Source organism: Chiloscyllium plagiosum, chromosome 12 (genome assembly GCF_004010195.1).
Source record: "Chiloscyllium plagiosum isolate BGI_BamShark_2017 chromosome 12, ASM401019v2, whole genome shotgun sequence".
Lineage (NCBI taxonomy): Eukaryota > Metazoa > Chordata > Chondrichthyes > Orectolobiformes > Hemiscylliidae > Chiloscyllium > Chiloscyllium plagiosum.
The window spans coordinates 70,180,480-70,199,151 of record NC_057721.1 but is presented as its reverse complement, the minus strand read 5'-3'; the positions used below and the strand labels follow the sequence as shown (position 1 = coordinate 70,199,151).

The 18,672-nt window shown below is 42.0% G+C and overlaps 1 protein-coding gene across 2 annotated transcripts in view; it reads left to right on the top strand.

The window, feature by feature from the left end:
- The window catches only part of LOC122555400 (interferon-induced GTP-binding protein Mx3-like), a 45,560-nt gene that overhangs the window by 23,661 nt on the left and 3,227 nt on the right, over positions 1 to 18,672 (top strand). For both annotated transcript variants that reach the window (XM_043701371.1, XM_043701372.1), the window contains exons 8-13: positions 5,878 to 5,956; positions 6,551 to 6,673; positions 12,187 to 12,331; positions 14,112 to 14,270; positions 16,690 to 16,766; positions 18,009 to 18,233. In XM_043701371.1, the coding sequence (XP_043557306.1) occupies positions 5,878 to 5,956; positions 6,551 to 6,673; positions 12,187 to 12,331; positions 14,112 to 14,270; positions 16,690 to 16,766; positions 18,009 to 18,233 (808 nt within the window). The remainder of the gene's footprint in view (positions 1 to 5,877; positions 5,957 to 6,550; positions 6,674 to 12,186; positions 12,332 to 14,111; positions 14,271 to 16,689; positions 16,767 to 18,008; positions 18,234 to 18,672) is intronic.

Sequence of the window (18,672 nt, the reverse complement as noted above, 5' to 3'; positions counted from 1 at the left end):
TTAATTCTATTTGCCAAAGCTATCTCATGTCCCCGTTTTGCCCTCCTGATTTCCCTCTTAAGTATACTCCTACTTTCTTTATACTCTTCTAAGGATCCACTCGATGTTTACTGTCTGTACCTGACATATGCTTCCTTCTTTTTCTTAACCAAACCCTCAATTTCTTTCGTCATCCAGCAATCCCTTTACCTACCAGCCTTTCCTTTCACCCTGACAGGAATATACTTTCTCTGGATTCTTATCTCATTTCTGAAGGCTTCCCATTTTCCAGCCGTCCCTTTACCTGCGAACATCTGCCTCCAATCAGCTTTTGAAAGTTCTTGCCTAATACCGTCAAAATTGGCCTTTCTCCAATTTAGAACTTCAACTTTTAGATCTGGTCTATCCTTTTCTATCACTATTTTAAATCTAACATAATTATGGTCACTGGCCCCAAAGTGCTCCCCCACTGACACCTCAGTCACCTGCCCTGCCTTATTTCCCAAGAGTAGGTCAAGTTTTGCACCTTGGTTACCTACCTTTCAGCCCAACAAGTACACACCGACCCTCCGAAGAGCAACCCATCCAGGCCCATTCCCCAACATTTACCCTGACTAATGCACCTAACACTACGGGCAATTTAGTATGGCCAATTCACCTAATCTGCACATCTTTGAACTGTGGGAGGAAACCGGAGCACCAGGAGGAAACCCATGCAGACACAGGGAGAATGTGTAAGCTCCACACAGCTAGTTGCCCAAGGCGGGAATTGAACCCGGGTCCCTGGCGCTGTGAGGCAGCAGTGCTAACCACTGAGCCACCGTTCCGCTCCACGTAGGTATATCCACATACTGAATCAGAAAATTATCTTGTATACACTTAACAAATTCCTCTCCATCTAAACTCTTAACACTATGGCAGTCCTATGTTTGGAAACTTAAAATCCCCTACCATAATCACCTTATTATTCTTATAGGTAGCTGAGATCTCCTTACAAAGTTGTTTCTCAATTTCCTTCTGATTATTAGGGGCTCTATAATACAATCCCAATAGGGTGATCATCCCTTTCTTATTTCTCAGTTCCACCCAAATGACTTCCCTGGATGTATTTCCAGGAACATCCTCCCTTCGTACAGCTGTAATGCTATCCCTTATCAAAAATGCCACTCCCCCTCCTCTCTTGCCTCCCTTTCTATCCTTCTTGTAGCATTTGTATCCTGGAACATTAAGCTGCCAGTCCTGCCCATCCCTGAGCCATGTTTCTGTAATTGTATTGATATCCCAGTCCCATGTTCCTAACCATGCCCTGAGTTCATCTGCCTTCCCTGTTAGGCCCCTTGATTTGAAATAAATGCAGTTTAATTTATTAGTCCAACCTTATCCCTGCCTGCCCTGACTGTTTGACTCGCTCCTTTTCCCAACTGTACCAGTCTCAGATTGATTTCTTTCCTCACATCTCCCTGGGTCCCCCCACCCCCCACCTTACTAGTTTAAATCCCCCCGAGCAGCTCTAGCAAATTCTCCTCCTGCCAGTATATTAGTCCCCTTCCAATTTAGGTGCAATCTTTACTTCTTGTACAGGTCAATTCTACCCCAAAAGAGATTCCAATGATCCAAAAATGTGAATCCTTCCCCCATACACCAGCTGCTCATCCATGCATTTATCTGCTCTATCCTCCTATTCCTGCCCTCACTAGCTCATAGCACTGGGAGTAAGCCAGATATTACTACTCTCGAGGACCTCCTTTTTGAATTCCTACCTAACTCTCTAATCTCCCTTCAGAATCTCAACCTTTTCCCTTCCTATGTCATTGGTTCCAGTGTGGCCCCTCTCCCCCGTGAGAACATTCTGCACCCTCTCTGAGACATCCTTGATCCTGGCACCAGGGAAGCAACACACCATTCTGATTTTTCTCTGCTGGCCACAGCAACATCTGTGTATAACTCAGACTAGAGAATCCCCTAACACCATTGATCTCTTGGAACCTGACATACCCCTCATTGAATAGAGCCTGTCTCAATACCAGAAACGTGGCTGTTCATGCTATGTTCCCCTGAGAATCCATTCCCCCCTACATTTTCCAAAACAGCATACTTGTTTGAAATGGGTATATCCACAAAAGACTCCTGCACTAGCTGCCTACCTCTCTTACCTTTCCTGGAGTTAACCCATCTATGTGACTGTATCAGAGACTTTCCCCCTTTCCTATAACTGCCGTCCATCACATACTGTTGCTGTTGCAAATTCCTCATTGCTTCTAACTGTCTCTCCAACCGATCCAATTGATCTGATAAGATTCGCAGCCAACAGCATTTATGGCTGATATAATCTGCTGTAACCCTTAAACTCTCTTTAAACTTCCACATCTGACAAGAAGCGCATATCACTCTACTAAAGGCCATTTTTGCTTCTTCACAATCTACAGATGCAGAAAATAACACCGTCTTATTCCTCTACAAACGCTGCGCCAGGTTAAATGTATAGTTATGGCTTATATTTTAAGTTTAATCAAGACACATATCTCCAAAAACATATAATCAAGAAAGAACCCACTCTACTCACTACTGCAGACTTTCTGTAGGTCACACTAAAAACAACAATATACTTATCTGCTTCTATGCTGTGAACTTCACCCAACATTTCCTCCAAGATCAGTTGTGATTTTCACTGTTTGTTAATTTTCCCAGACGCACTCTAATGTCCAGTGATACATGAATTTAAACAGCAAAGGCAGTACTGTACAAGTACACTGCTGTGTCAGTTTCTTTCTTTCTTTCTCTCTTTCTCCTGCACTGACCTCACCATGTGCTTTCTTTGTCTGTTCTTCTCCCTTTTAAAACTGGTGTTGTTTTGACTTTTTTTCCCCAAAGTTCCAAAACAATGCAACAGCACATAAAACAGTAATTGCTGCTCCTGGAATTTAAAGAAATCACCTTCAGCACCTAAAATGCCTCAAAAAAGGAGCAGCTGTTACAGCCAGAAATTTTTCCCGTCCTCCATCTTGGATTACCCAGAATCATTGTGTATTACATATCGGATTCAAACACACTGTGCTCGTTTGCTTATGTGGTCACTTGCTTATCTTGTAACCTTGCCCCTGAATTCACTGAATTCTGCTAAGGTTCTGCCCTATTTACTCATATTGGTTAGCAATTAACAATGCCTCCGTGGTTTGGGTGGTGTGTCTTTCGTGATGCAGAGAGTCAATCACCTTAAAACATCTTATTTTATGGTTTTGTATTATAAGTTTCTTTACTTTTGTACAAAGGTCCTTTTTTACCAATCCACTCTCAAGCACTCTATATTTACTACTACCCTGCATTTCACTCATTCATTCAGAAAACTGTGGTCTCTCCACTCCCCAGTGTACTATGTCACCTGAAACTATGAAAAGATTATAATACTAATCCCCCTTCAGAACCATCTACTGGGACTTGAATAGCTTGCAGGACATAAACCAGATTTTCTCCGTCAGCATGTTAGATACATATTGAGTAGAGCCTCTGTTCCCTTTAAGAAAGTTACTATCAAAATGATGTTTCTGTGAAACTGAATGAATGAATGAATGAACAAACTGGGAATAGAGAGTGAAATCTCAAGACCCAGTTGCAGTAATCAGTTTACTACCCTCTCTGCTTTTATTAAGTGCACATATAATTTCTGATTTGGTTAAATCTCATAAGCCTGATATTTTTCCTAGTTTTCTTGACCCTAAAAGGACCCCTCATTCCCCTACTACAGTCCCCAATTCTACATTCTACATCCAAAACCTTCTTTCTGCTTCTACAATATCTCTCCCTTTAAGAAATCTATATGTTTCTTTGAGATTCTTCTAAATCCCAGAGAGTGCCGGTACAATATCCTCAGACTTTCCTCATAGGACGGTCTCAGCAACCCTGGAATCAGTTTGGTGAAACTACATTGCACTCTCTGAATTGCAGGTATATCCTTCCTTTGGCAAGGGGACTATAATTGCACATAAAACCCCAGGTGCAGTCTAATCAGTAGTTTACTATACAATTGAAGAAAGACTTATTTGCTCCTGTACTTAAATCCTTTTGCAATAAAGGTTAACATTCTGATTTGCTGACTGCATTGTATGCCAGTTTTCAGTGACTTGAGGGTCAAGGATACCTAGGCCCCTTTGGATATACAGCAAGCTTTGTTTTAACTAGCACCTTTGTGAACCAGCACTCTCGATAAACCAGCAAAAGATACACACCTCAAATACCAGAGGTGTCTTGCATTATCACAATCTCTGATATGTTGAGTAGTCAGCTGAGGGTGCGAGCAAGAAGATTTTCTGCAAGTAAGTTGTATTTGAGGCAAAATTGCATTATTATTTAGGTGATTCATGTGGTAAATAAAGTATAACAATGATATGTACACCCCCTGCATTATGTTTCTACTTAGTGTATGTTTCTACATTGATTATATAGGCCTCTTGATCAATCATAATATTGATCGACCGCTGATGCCATAGGTGCTGGTTAATGACAAGTTTGCTGTAATACTTTCTGATCTCTCACCATTTAAGAAATGCTCTACACCTTTGTTCTTTCCACAAATAAGAAAACAGCCTCACACATATTAATATTACATTCCATACGCAATGATCTTGCCCACTCACTAGCTTATCTGAATCACCTTGAAGTCCGCTTTGCATCCTTCTCACAAGTTGCATGCCCGCCAACTTTTGTGTCATCGGCAAGCTTTGAAGTTTTACAATTGGTCCCCACATCCAAATCAGTGATATAGATTCTGAACAGCTGGGGTCTAAGCATTGATCCTTGTGGTAGTCCACTGATTAGACCCTGCTAACCTGTAAAAAGCAACCCTCTCATTCTTATTTCCCGCTTTCTGCCTGTTAACCACCCTTCAACCTATGCCAGTATTTTAACCCAATCCAAAGAACTTTACCTTTTTTTGGTTACCTCCTGTGTATAACTTAAGCAAACTTCTGCTGAAAATTCAAATTTGTTCCCCCATTATCGACTATGCTCGTTACATCCTCAAAAAACTCTTAGCAGGTTTATCAAACATGATTTCTCTTCCAAACACCCATGTTGGTGATGTGCAATCAGACAGTTTCTTTTTAAATTTCCAGCAATCGCACCCTTTATAATAGGTTATAGTATTTTCACTATTATTCATTTCAGAGTAACAGGTCTAGAGTTCCCTATTTACTCCCTCCTTTTTTAAACAGTTGGGTTACATTTGCAACTTTGCCAATGCATTATTGGGCAGGCATCGATGCATCAGTAATGGTCTAGCTCTCCTCTGGTGTTGTCATATTAAATGTGACTTCTGCCTCTTTGTGATTTCCAACGAGTCATATTTACAGTGACTCCGGACAAAAAACCTCTGCAACTGATCTCTGTGAGTCACAGTGAATGGTCCTGGTGGAATGCTCATTAAAAACAGAGGTGGTCCTTCTGAGAGTAGTTCAGCAGCTGAAGTACCATTGGGATGAGGCCGGTCTGGCCTAACTCCCAAAATTTGCACCTAGCTCCCAGTGCAAGAGCCTGCCTAGTAGCCAATCAAACATTCTGTGGATATTTCACAGGGCAACCAGAGGTCAGAAATTCCTCAACATGTAAAGATAAAAATTTTAACCTTTACATACTACAGGAATTTCGGGGTCTATATTTTTAGCCATGATTTTAACTCTGCGATGAATGTGGAGCTGAGATGATGTAGTGCCAAACTGACTTAAGACATGGTCCATTTTTATTCCCAGTCCTCATAACACTCAATTTTCATTTTGTTTGAATAGCAGGTTTGGATTCCTAGTGGTCTAATTTATTCTGAAACTCACTGAACTCCAGTTACCTTCCTCCCTAAAAAAAAAACGGTGATGTATTTGTTTATTGTTGTTTTCCTTTCTTGTCATGAAGAGCCCTTTTGGAAGAAAAGGTGGCAACGATTCAGTGTGTGGCTGCCAGACTGACCACAGAACTTGTCAGTCAGATCCGGGTTAGTAATGCCTATTTTTATTAATGACACCATAGGCACCAAGTATCATAAAGCAATCTGTGTTTTAAGCAGTAGTTGTACCTAAACATAATGGTGAGGGAAAATTACAATAGTTTTTACAGTTAGCTCAAACTAATTGCCTACTCCTGCATCCGAGATACTAACGAACAATGAGGTTCAGGAATTTGGCAACATTTCTTTCCTAGAAGGAAGAGAAATACAATTGCTGGTACAAAAATCGAAGTTGCTGGAAAAGCTCAGTAGGCCTGGCAGCATCTGTAGAGAGAAATCAGTGTTAACGTTTTGGGTCCAGTGACCCTTTCTTAGTTCTGAGACTGGACCCGAAACGTTAACTCTGATTTCTCTTCACAGTTGCTGCCAGACCGGTTAAACTTTTCTAGTAGCTTCTGTTTTTGTTTCTGATTTCTAGCATCTACAGTTCTGTCATTTTTTGCAATTGCTGGAGGTTCAATATCGTAAAAAGATGTGAAGTAAGAAGCAATTGTCACAGTGGAAGGGGTGGGGTTTAGGATGGTGGTAAATATAGCTTTGTCTATCTAAGGTAACATGGTTTTGAATATTTTTCTCATTAAGAAAACCCTGCCAACCATCGAAAAAGAGGTTCGATGCAAAATTGCTGAAACGAGTAGGGAACTGGAGTTGATGGGATCCGGTGTACCAGAGGAGGATGAAGAGAGAGTCCCTTTCCTCATTGATGTAAGTGCACAAGAGCTTTCTTTTTATTGAGACCTCAATCAAAGAAGAGCTTCGGCTTTTCCACAAGAGTGACATCTTGGATTGACATACATCAGTTTGACGAGTGAGCAAATATTAATAACTGATGGCAAGATCGAGTTTGATGGTGAGCATTTTGCACTGAATTTTCAAAATTGATTCTGGATTATTGAGAACTATAGCTGACACTGTTTAGCATTAGGAAGGAGATGTCTGTAAGTCTATTGGAATTTTCCTTACTCTGGCATGAGGTTTGGCCAAAGTTGATAAGCTATAGCAGGATAATGCTCAATGTGATAGAAACACAGAGAATGCTGGAGAACCTCGGCAGGTCTGGGAGAGAGAAAAACGTAGTTCTTGTTTTGAGTCTGGATTTCAAAATTTAATGTGATAGAATGGCAGTATTCTGTTGGGTATTCAAAACCATCTTAATAGCAGCATAATGGCACTTCCTGTCATTAGCTTATTATTTCCTGATCTCAATTGAATTCTCATCTTAAATTCTCAAATGCAGGAATTTTGAACTTGTTATTGCTGGGCAACAGTTATGTCTGAGCAATGTAACATTGCATGACAGCACTAGACTACAGCTGTCCTTATAATTCCCTTGTCAGATCCACCCACCGCCCCCGCCCCCCCAGCCCACATCCCACTACCAGCACTTTCCCCTGCCACCGCAGGAAGTGCAAAACCTGCGCCAACACCTCCCTCCTCACCTCCGTCCAAGACCCCAAAGGATCCTTCCGCATCCAACAGAAATGTACCCTTACCTCCACCAATGTCATCTACTGTATCTGGTGCACCCGATGTGGTCTCCTCTACATTGGAGAGACAGGACGCCAACTTGTGGATTGTTTCGGAGAACATCCATCAACCAACCCCACCGCCCCTTGGCTGAACACTTCAACTCCCCCTCCCACTCCGCCAAAGACATGCAGGTCCTGGGCCACTTCCATCGCCAAATCTTTACCACCAACACTGGAGGGAAGGACGTCTTATATTCCGCCTTGGGACACTGCAACCACAGAGGATCAACGTGGATTTCATCAGTTTCCTCATTTCCCCTCCCCTCACATTATCTCAGTCCCTAGCCTCCAACTTGCCTCCACCCTCTTGACCTGTCCATTGCCTTTCCCAGCTATCCGTTCCACTCTCATCTCCGACCTATCACGTTCTCCCCCACCTTCATCTACTGAAATGTCAACTCTCCTAACTCTCCTGACCTGCTATGCTTTTCCAGCACCTGACTCTGATTTCCAGTATCTGCAGTCTTCACTTTCTGTCCTTATAATTACCCCTGCATACAGTAAGAGAGTGTTATTTTCCCTTGAACCAGAAATCTTCATTTTACCAAGTACTAATACGGTTATAATCTCCAGGTAAAAACAATGACTGTAGATGCTGGAAACCAGATTCTGGATTAGTGATGCTGGAAGAGCAACAGCAGTTCAGGCAGCATCCGAGGAGCAGTAAAATCGACGTTTCGGGCAAAAGCCCTTCATCAGGAGGTTCTAATCTCCAGATTACTCCAGTGCATTGCGCTATTGAAGTGTTAGAATAGGACGATGACCGCGTGGCTAAAGGGATGGTATAGGAAGGATAGCTTCAGATTTTTAGATCATTGAGACAGTTCCTGGGGTAGGTGGAATCTGTACAGGCTGGATGTGTTGCCCCTGAACAGGAATGAGTCCTAATTCCTTGCTGGAAGGCTTGTTCATGTTGTTAGGGAGGTCCGGCAGGGGGATGGGGCAGAACGTCAATGTAAAGTTGGCAGCAAGATCCAATCCGATATAGAAGAAAAAATACTAGGATAGGCGGAGAATTCATGGGTGCGTTAAGGCACATGGGAGAACCGGGAAACTAAATTGTATCAAATTTAATGCAAGGAGCTTGATGGTAAGGCTGATGAATTTAAAGCATTGATCGGCACGTGGGAATATGATGTTATTGCAATCACTGAGACATGTTTATGGGAAAGACAGGACCAGCAGCTCAACATTCCAGGGTATAGAAGTTTCAAGAATGATGTGAGGGTGGGGATGTAAGAGATTTGGGGCATTACATTATTGATGAAGGAGACCATCACTGCAGTATTGAGGGAGGATATTTTAGGCTCTTCAAAAGAGGCCACCTGGGAAGAAATAATAAATATAAATATATGCTCTAGAACCTCACAATTTCAATTGAAATCCCCAGCTATGTTATCTTTTTCTTTGTGAATACAGATGCAAAGTATGTATTCAAGATCACTTCAACTCCACTAGCTCCACACACATGTTGCCCCTTTGGTCTCTAATGGGCCCCATTTTCCTCCCTGGCAATCCTCTTGTTCTTAATATACTTATGAAATGTCTTTGCTGGGATTATACTGCATGCCTCCCAATAGTTAGGGGGAGATGGAGGAACAGATATACAAACAAATCATAGAAAGGTGTGAGAGGAATCAAGTCAGAGTAACAGCAAATTTCAACTGTGCTAACATTAACTGGGATCACCTTAGTGCTAAAGGATTAGACAGAATGGAAGTTTTAAAGCTCACTCAAGAAACCATTCTGTGCCAGTATTTGAACAGTCTTACTAGAGATGGGGCAGTGATAGACCTAACCCGAGGGGCTGTAGTGTCATTGGGTGAGCATTTTGGGAATAGTGACCATAACTCTTAAGTTTCAAAGTCCTTATGGAAATTGATTCAAATAGTGCAGAAGTGAAGCGTCTAAATTGGGGAAAGGCCAATTTCAATATCATTAGACAGGATCCAGCAAATGTAGACTATGAGCAGCTCCTTGCAGTAAGTCTCCATTTGGAATGTGGGATCTATGAAAAGCACTTCCTGTGAAAGAAGAGGCAAGGGCAGCAAGTCCAGAAAAACATGGAATATCGATTTTTTGATAAAGAAAAAGGAAGCATATGTCAAATTCAGTGCATTTGAATACAGAACTCTTTCGAGGAGTACAGTGAGTGTGGGGGGGGGGGGGGGGGGTGGGGTGCTTTAAAAATGAAATTAGAAGGACAAGGCTGCCTTTCTAAGAGAGGCTGTGAAGTATTTTTGGCAGAAGGGAAATACAGAAAACCACAAGGCATTTTATAAGTAAGTTAAGGACAAGAGGATTACATAGAACATAGAAGAATACAGCGCAGTACAGGCCCTTCGGCCCTCGATGTTGCACTGATCCAAGCCCACCTAACCTACACTAGCCCACTATCCTCCATATGCCTATCCAATGCCCGCTTAAATGCCCATAATGAGGGAGAGTCCACCACTGCTACTGGCAGGGCATTCCATGAACTCACGACTCACTGAGTAAAGAACCTACCCCTAACATCTGTCCTATACCTACCCCCCCCCCCTTAATTTAAAGCTATGCCCCCTCGTAATAGCTGACTCCATACGTGGAAAAAGATTCTCACTGTCGACCCTATCTAAACCCCTAATCATCTTATACACCTCTATCAAGTCACCCCTAAACCTTCTTTTCTATAATGAAAACAACCCCAAGTGCCTCAGCCTTTCCTCATACGATCTTCCTACCAGACCAGGCAACATTATGCCTTCTTCACCGCACTATTTACCTGGGTGGCAACTTTCAAAGATCTGTGTACATGGACACCAAGATCCCTCTGCTCATCCACACTACCAAGTATCCGACCATTACCAGGGAGAAATATGGGGCCTATTAGACACCAAAAGGGCAACTAGGTGTGGTGCTAATGGATGTGCAGAGGTCTTAAAAAGTACTTTGCATCTGTCCTTTCCTTTATGAATATAATGTAGGGAGGAATTTCATTTGCAATGGTGAGGTTCTAGAGCATATTAAAATTACAAAGGAGGAGATAGTAGATTTGGGCATAAAGGTACATAAATCCCTTGGGCCTGATGATTTGTATCCCAGGCTGCTATGGGAAGAGATTGCTGGAGACCTGATGGAAATATTTAATACTTTACTGACCCCAGGGGCAGTATCAGATGACAGGAAGATAGACAATGTGGTTCCTTTGTTGAAAAGTAGCAGCAGGGATAGACCAGGTAGTTAGACCAGTTAGCCTGATGTCAGTGATAGGGAAATGTTTGGGAAGAATTCTGAGGGACAGGATCAAAATGTCGCAAGGCAGGGATAGTCAGCACAGATTTATTTAGAGGGAGATCATGTCTTGACTAATTTACTTGATATTTTTGGAAATATAAATATATTATGATCATGCATTATATGTGGTTTACATAGATGTTAGTAAGTCTTTGACAAGCTGCCAAATGGAAAGTTGGTCCAAAAGCTAAGAGCCCATGGGATTCAAGGCAAATTGGCAAACTGGATTCAAAATTTCCTTGCAAACAGAAAGCTAAGAGTAATGGTGGAGGGTTGTTTTTGTAATTGGAAACCTGTGACTGTCTGTACCACAGGAATCAGTGCTGTGCATCTTGCTGTTTCTTATTTTCATTAATGACTTGAATGTAAATTTGTACGTTTGTAAATGATATGAAAATTGGTGGTATTGTTGACAGTGAGGAGGATGGTCTCGGCCTATTGTCTGATATTGATCAGCTGGCAAATTGGGCAGAGCAATGGCAGTTGGAGTTTAATCCTGATAAATATGAAGTGGTGTATTTTTGGAGGTCGAATAAAGGGAGGATTTACACAATGAATGGTGGGTCTGCAGGGAGTACTGAGGAACAAAGGGACCTTGATGTACAAGTCCATAGATCCCTGAAGGTGTCAGCATAGACAGACAGGGTGAAGGTTACATGCAGGATACTTGTCTTCATTAGCCAGGGGATAGAATATAGGGGATATCCTATTGCAGCGGTGTAAAACCATTGCTTAGGCTATAGATGGAATTTTGTGTTGCTACACGAAGGAGAAGGATGTGATAGCACTAAAAAGGGTTCAGGGGATGTTGTCCAGGATGAAATGTCTCAGTTATGAGGAGAGACTGGATAGGCTGGCTTTGTTTTCCTGGGAGCGGAGGCTGAGGGGGGAATCTGATAATTTTGTATATCTCAATAAATGAGAAGCATTGATAGAGTAGATCGTGAGAATCTCTTCCTCATGGTAAACATGTCCAAGACCTGAGTGCACAAGTTTAAGATGAGCAGTAAGTGGTTTAGAGAGGATCAGAGGAAAAGGTTTCCTTTCACCCAGAGAATGAGGATGGTAGAAATATGGAACATGCTGCCTGAGAGGGTGGTGGAGGCTGGTACATTTGCAATATTTAAGAAGCATCTGGATAAGTAATTAAAATGCCTGAGCAGTAAGTGATTTAGTAGGCTATGGATCAAATGCGAGTAAATGGAGTTGGTGTAGTTTAGTGTTTTTGGTCGGCATAGACATGGTGGGCCAAAGGGCCTGTTTCTATGCTGCATTACTCTAAAGAGCTAGCACATTTTTCTTCCTAATTAATTGTGAAGGTGCTGAAGAGGAAGTGAAAAATGTTTTTGTAGGTTTGATGCTCAGGTTACAGTTAAAGATGATCATAAACACTAATGTTTCAATGTACTGCAGAAAATTAGAGCTTATGGTGAAGACCTTTCCAACTTAACAATTGGAGAATATTCAAGGGAATATGAGGATAACATGAAAATATACACGGTGGTCCGAAAGAGTTTTGGGAAATGGCATGATCTCCTCGATGACGATCAGACAGAGTGTAAGTGATCAATCAACTTCCATTAACATTGTGATTGTCCAATAAATTTGATCAAGTCTATAAAAGCCTTTCTTGAAAGAATGTGATTCAGGAGTTACTAAAATGTTCACAGCCAATGTTATATCGTGAGAAAACACCAGTCAATTTGTATTCTGTGAGTTCCCATAAATACATGAAGCACCAGGTGACCCGTTGGTAATGGATCATAAATGATCAAGACATTGGAAGAATCCTTGCTGTTCTTCTGATGGTGCCGTGGGATACTTTCACGGCTGGCTGAGTCAGCTCACAGTTCCTCTGCTAAGAGTTGTATCTGACAGTGCAGCACTCCCTTAGCAGTGCACTGAAGAGTTAGCCTAGATTTTGTTCCCAATTCCCAGGAGTTCAATTTGATTCCATGAACTTCTGAATCAGTGTATGATCATTAAGCCAAGTTGTTACTGTGGCATTTTATGCATTGTCCTGCCCCATCTCATCCGTCATGAATGGTATTCAGACATCTTAATCATGGCCTCTGGAATTCCCTCAATCATCATTTTTCTCTACATCTTAAAATCTTCCTGAATCTATTTGAGATACTTTGGCATTGTGGTTTTCTCTTAAAGGATTATATATATGTTCTTAGGGGAGTAGAAGCAACTAGACTGCTGATGAATGAAATTTCCCCCCCTCGCCCTGGGACACCCATTTTCTTTAGAGCAAAGGTTGGATGAAATGGCAATTAGGTAAATGTCCCAAGGCGAAAGTGAGGACTGCGGATGCTGGAGACTGGAATCAAGAGTATGGTGCTGGAAAAGCACAGCAGGTCAGGCAGCATCCAAAGAGCAGGAGAGTCAATGTTTTGGGCAAAATATTCCTCCAGGAATGAGGCTTGTGGATTAAGGGGGAGGTGAGGTAGGGCAGGTTATGAGGGCAGTGCCGAGTTGGAAGGTTGGATCTGGGATAAGGTGGGGGAAGAGGAAATGAGGAAACTGGTGAAAGCCACATTGATGCCATGAGGTGGAAAATGAGGCGTTTTTCCTCCAGCCGTCGGATGGTTAGGGAGTGGCGATGGAGGAGGCACAGTACCTGTATGTGCTTGGCGAAGTGAGAAGGGGAGTTGAAGTGTTCAACCACAGGGCAGTGGGGTTGGTTGATGCGAGGGTCTCGGAGATGTTCTCTGAAGCACTGAGTGAGTAGGCATCCAGTCTCCTCAGCGTAGAGGAGATCGCATCTGGAACAACAGGTACAGTAAATTACACGTGTGGAAGTGCAGGTGAAAATTTGATGGATGTGGAAGGCTTCTTTGGGGTCTTGGCAGAGGTGCGGGGGAGTTGTGGGTGTTGGTTTTGCAATTCCTGCAGTGGCAGTGGAAGGTGCAGGGAGGGGAGGGTGGGTTGGTGGGGGGGGGCATGGACCTGACAAGGGAGTCGTGGAGGGAATGGTCTTTTCGGAAAGTGGATGGGAAATATGTCTCTGATGGCGGGGTCCATTTGTAGGTGGTAGAAATGGCAGTGGATGATGTGATGTATACGGAGGTTGGTAGGGTGGAAGGTGAAGACCGGGAGATTCTGTTCTTGTTGCATTAGGAGGGGTGGGGTTTGAGGGCGAAGGTGCAGGATGTGGATAAAATGCGTTGGAGGGAGGGGAAATTGCGGTCTTTAAAGAATGAGTCAATGTCCCTGTTAAATAAAAGAAAAATGTTCAGTTGCACTGGAGAGTAATAGTCCGCGAAACACAAAAGTCTCACCGGATTTAACAAACAGGTCCAACGATAACATTGTTTTATTTTTGTTTGCAGTCAAAGAAATAATGAGTGACCAAGTGTCAGAGTACACTGAGAGGTCCCGCGGGAGAGAATTGCCCGGATTTACCAATTACAGAATCTTTGAGTCGCTAGCCAAGAATCAGATCATGAAGTTGGAGCCTCCTTCTCTCACCATGCTGAAGGTGATAGCAGGTAATGTAGAGTCCATATGGTACTCATCAAGAAAGATTCTGCATGTTATAGAGAAGGATTTGCATTGTGTAACTCTGGGTCCCCCAAAGCATTTCACAATCAGATGTACCTCGTTGAAGTGTAGTTATTGATATAATGTAGGACACAGGGCATTCAACAGCAAGATCCCACAAATAATAATAATATTGTGGCCACATATGTTGTTACAATGTTAAGAGATGAATATTGACTAAGGCATCAGGAATAACTCCTTGATTCCTCCTTAAAGAATTCTATAGCAATTTTATAAAATAAAGAACTATGGATGCTGGAAATCTGATACTAAAATGGAAGTTTCTGGAGAAAGTCAGTAGGTCTGGCAGCAGAGAGAAAAACGAGACAATGGTTTGAGTTCATTGATGCCCCAAGCTGTGATACATTTGCCACACTATTCATGCACTTGGGATTTGGAAGTTCTGATTTTAGCTGAAGCTAATATAGATCAGATCCACTGTGAAGTCTGGGTTAGTTGATCAGGAGTATTATGTTTGTACTGTTGTGGTCAGTCCCTGAAGATATTCAGACAAGACTTCCAATGTCCTTTTCAAAAACACATACACAACCTTGTTGAATTTTTTAAAAATCTGCACAAATAGGTCATTCATAAAAGATCAGAACATGGACAGCAAAGAGAACATTCAACCCTTTTCTCAGTAATATAGTTTACAGACACTCCATCCCAGTGAAGTATCTCTCCTACATTAACTCTTCAATTTCAAACATAACTGATCAGATTGCAAGCATTTCCTTTCAGTGAATCCCTATTCAGGTGTGATTCTCTCTTGTGTCTCTGTCCCTGAGATATACAGATACTGGCTGTTTCATTGGATTTCCTCACTGAGCTTTATAAAGAGTACTATCTACTTAAACTGCGAAAACAGTTGTCAGATTTCTTTCCAACACTGAAAACCTGGACTTGCACATGCTGAAAACTGCCCTACTGGTAGTATGAAACTATTTCTCTCAACTAAAACCTGATTTTGGTCCCCTCCCTGACGACTTTTGTATGTCAAAAACATTTAACATTGCAAACATTTCACCAGGTAACTCCCCCAGGTAAGTTAATGTAATCTGAACTCATATGCTTTCTTAGAAATTATGTTCAAACTCTACATGCAAAACTGACTTTCTGACCTTCTGAGATCAATTACTCATCATTGCAGTTAAATCCAAAAATATGAATGCCCAAATTATTACCGTACAGGTGCACAATTCTTTATCCGAAATGCTCGGGACCAGCTGGTTTTTGGAATTCAGAATTTTTCAAATTTCAGAATAAGTGACAGTTTGATGGGGAATTTTTAAAAAAATCTTACCGGAGGAGCAGATTCACTAAGTAAAATGGGCCTTGAGACAGAATTGAGGTCTGTCAGTGCTGGGCCACGCCCTCCACATGTCACATCTGAGTGACAAACATCGAGTGGGTGTCGACTTGGGTTAACTGTTTGCACAGGGCAGAAGTGGGTATTGCAGATGCTGGAGATTAGAGTCAAGATTAGAGTGGTGCTGGAAAAGTGCGACAGGTCAAGCAGCATCTGAGGAGCAGGAAAATCAACATTTTGGGTGAAAGCCCTTTATCAGGAAAGGCCTTTGCCTGAGACGCTGATTTTCCTGCTCCTCGGGTGCTGCATGACCTGCTGTGCTTTTCCAGAACCACTCTAATTTTAACTGTTTGCATGCTAAGCAACCTCATTACTGAGAAAAAAACTTCACAAAAAAACCTTTGGATTTTGGAGCTTTTCAGACTTCGGGTTTTCGGATAAAGGGTTATCTACCTGTGTATTTAGTCTAAAGCTTTATCGCACTGTAAGTTTGGACAAATCCTCTAGAATTTTACTTGATTGGATTTTGGGAAAAAGCAAGATTGCAGACTCATCCCTTGGTACATTGCAGGAATAGGCTATTCAGCCCATTGAACATGCTCTCCCAATCAGTTGAATCATAGTCAAGCAGTACTATCTGATTTTGGACTTGTTGATGCTTTCTCACAGCTACCTTTCCCCCTTCATCACTTGTAGAGTCATAGTCATACAGCATGGAACAGACCTTTTGGTCCAACCAGTCCATACTGACCATAATCCCAAGCTAAACTAGTCCCACTTGTCTGCACTTGGCCTATTTTCTTCCAAACATTTCTTATTCATGTACCGATTTAAATGTCTTTTAAACATTGCAACTATACCCACATTCACCACTTCCTCTAGAAGTTCATTACACACATGAACTTTCTTTGTATATATTTTTAAAATTGCCCCCATGTCTTTTATAAATCATTCTTGTTAGGATTGCATCACAGCAGAACTTTTATAAATGAAAGGCTGTTCAAAACACAACCAAAGAATTGTCTTCCTTCTCTAATTGGCCTCTTTTTTCTTTCCAGATCAGGTCCAGTCAGTATTTAACAATTTGGCTGTGCAGCATTTTGTAGGGTTGCCAAACCTAATGAGAAATATCAAGGTGTGTAGACGACTAATTTCTTGGTTTCTGTACAAAGGATGGGGGAAGGGAGGGGGGAGCGGTTGTGTGGTGATATGTTTCTCTGACTGACGTGCAGTATGTAGTAGATGGATCTGATGACACTAGTTAAGCTTAGATTCGGAGCATTACTGGAGAATCCACTGATTCCAGGTTCAATAATAGAGATCTGCAACCTCTGATTGGCTGGCAGCTCTCAGGGATTTGATCCAATGTGATCTTTGATGCTAACCAGTTAAATCCTTGAAGACTTTCATGTTGAAAGTCTATCATAAAAACTAACATTGGGCACTCACCCAGTGAGAGTGATTCCCATTAGGTCAGGCAGATCCAATGTAGCGTTAAGTTCTGGCTGGGGTGTGGGATTAAATAGGCTAGTTCTCTCTGAGTTACTGCCACAGGCACAATGAGCCAAATGGTCTGTAAGATTCTGTAACTGCTTTGACTTTAGTTTGAAGATTTCCCAATGTTATCTGTCTTGGCATAGTGTTAATGATTATTTCCCATCAGTTACTCATCGGAAAAGTCGAAAATATTAACCCAAAAGTGACACTGTTAACTACAGACTTGCTTTAATAAAGGTGTCAGTCTCTTTTAAATGGCACTAGGGATGGTTGTTTCCATCATGAAGTTCTAAAATGACTGTACAAGTGAGTTTGCTCTCCTGCCCATCATGAGGGTCCTGATGTGAATACAAGGTTCTTTTTAACATTTAATGATGCATTTGTTTTAGGTGACCATTAGGGATGGTTAATGGGCTCTCAAACCAATCAGGTGGGCTCCTGCTTATTGGGACAGGGTAATGCAAAACTGGGCTCCATAGGACCTATTTGAAACCCAAGAAAAGGCTATAACCAATGAGGAGAAAGTAAGGACTGCAGATGCTGGAGATCAGAGTCAATGAGTATAATGCTGGAAAAGCATAGTCGGTCAGGCAGCATCCGAGGAGCAGGAGAATCAACGTTTCAGGCATTCCTGATGAAGGGCTTATGCATGAAACGTCGATTCTCCTGTTCCTCGGATGCTGCCAAGAAAAGGCTCCACATTTCCATCCCCCGTGTCTGTGCAACAACTGGCTTTTGGTGGGTTAGGCTGTCTCCAAATGGAATCAAATATTGCATTTAAAAAGATGGATAGATAGCAGTGTCCAGGAAAGGAAAAGACCATTGCACACCATCCGACCAGTTCCATACTGAGCAACATGTTGGCTTATCTCCCCTGCAGAGTAAGATTGATGAAATTCGTGAGATCCAGGAAAAGGAAGCTGAGCAAATGCTGAAGACTCTATTCCAGATGGAGAAAATGGTCTACAGTCAGGACATCATTTATTCCAACAAGCTGAATCAAATCCAGACCGAGTATGAGGTACCAGAGGAGCAGAACCAGCAGCTGATTTCTATCAGCACTGACGTCACTGCAATGTCCATTCATTTGGAAACCTATTACCTGGTGAGCTATGCAATTCTATCTTTAATGATAAACTGAGAGAGTCATTGTAATTGATGTCATGGTTGATTGTTGTTTTGACTTCATGTTATACATGTGAAAGGCAGTTAAATGTATGTTAGAGATGAAACGCCACCTCTACTGAGGGGAAGGTGAGGTGGATAATGGCACTGGGGAGGGAGAGCAGCTCAAATTCAATAAGAAATATTCGTGTCTGTTGGTCAAAGAGCTTGGGTGGCTAAAGCACACGTATATTTTAATAGCAGACTCTTTTCATCCTATCATGAAGTTTTAAAAGAAATAATTCTTCATCCCCATCATTAGCAGGAGCCTCCTTATTTTTAAACTGGATCATAGTTCTCGATTTCAACTACAAGGCTTCTCAACATCCGGATGTCAGATCCTCGCAAAATCTTGCGTGTTTCAAGAAGATCACTTCTCC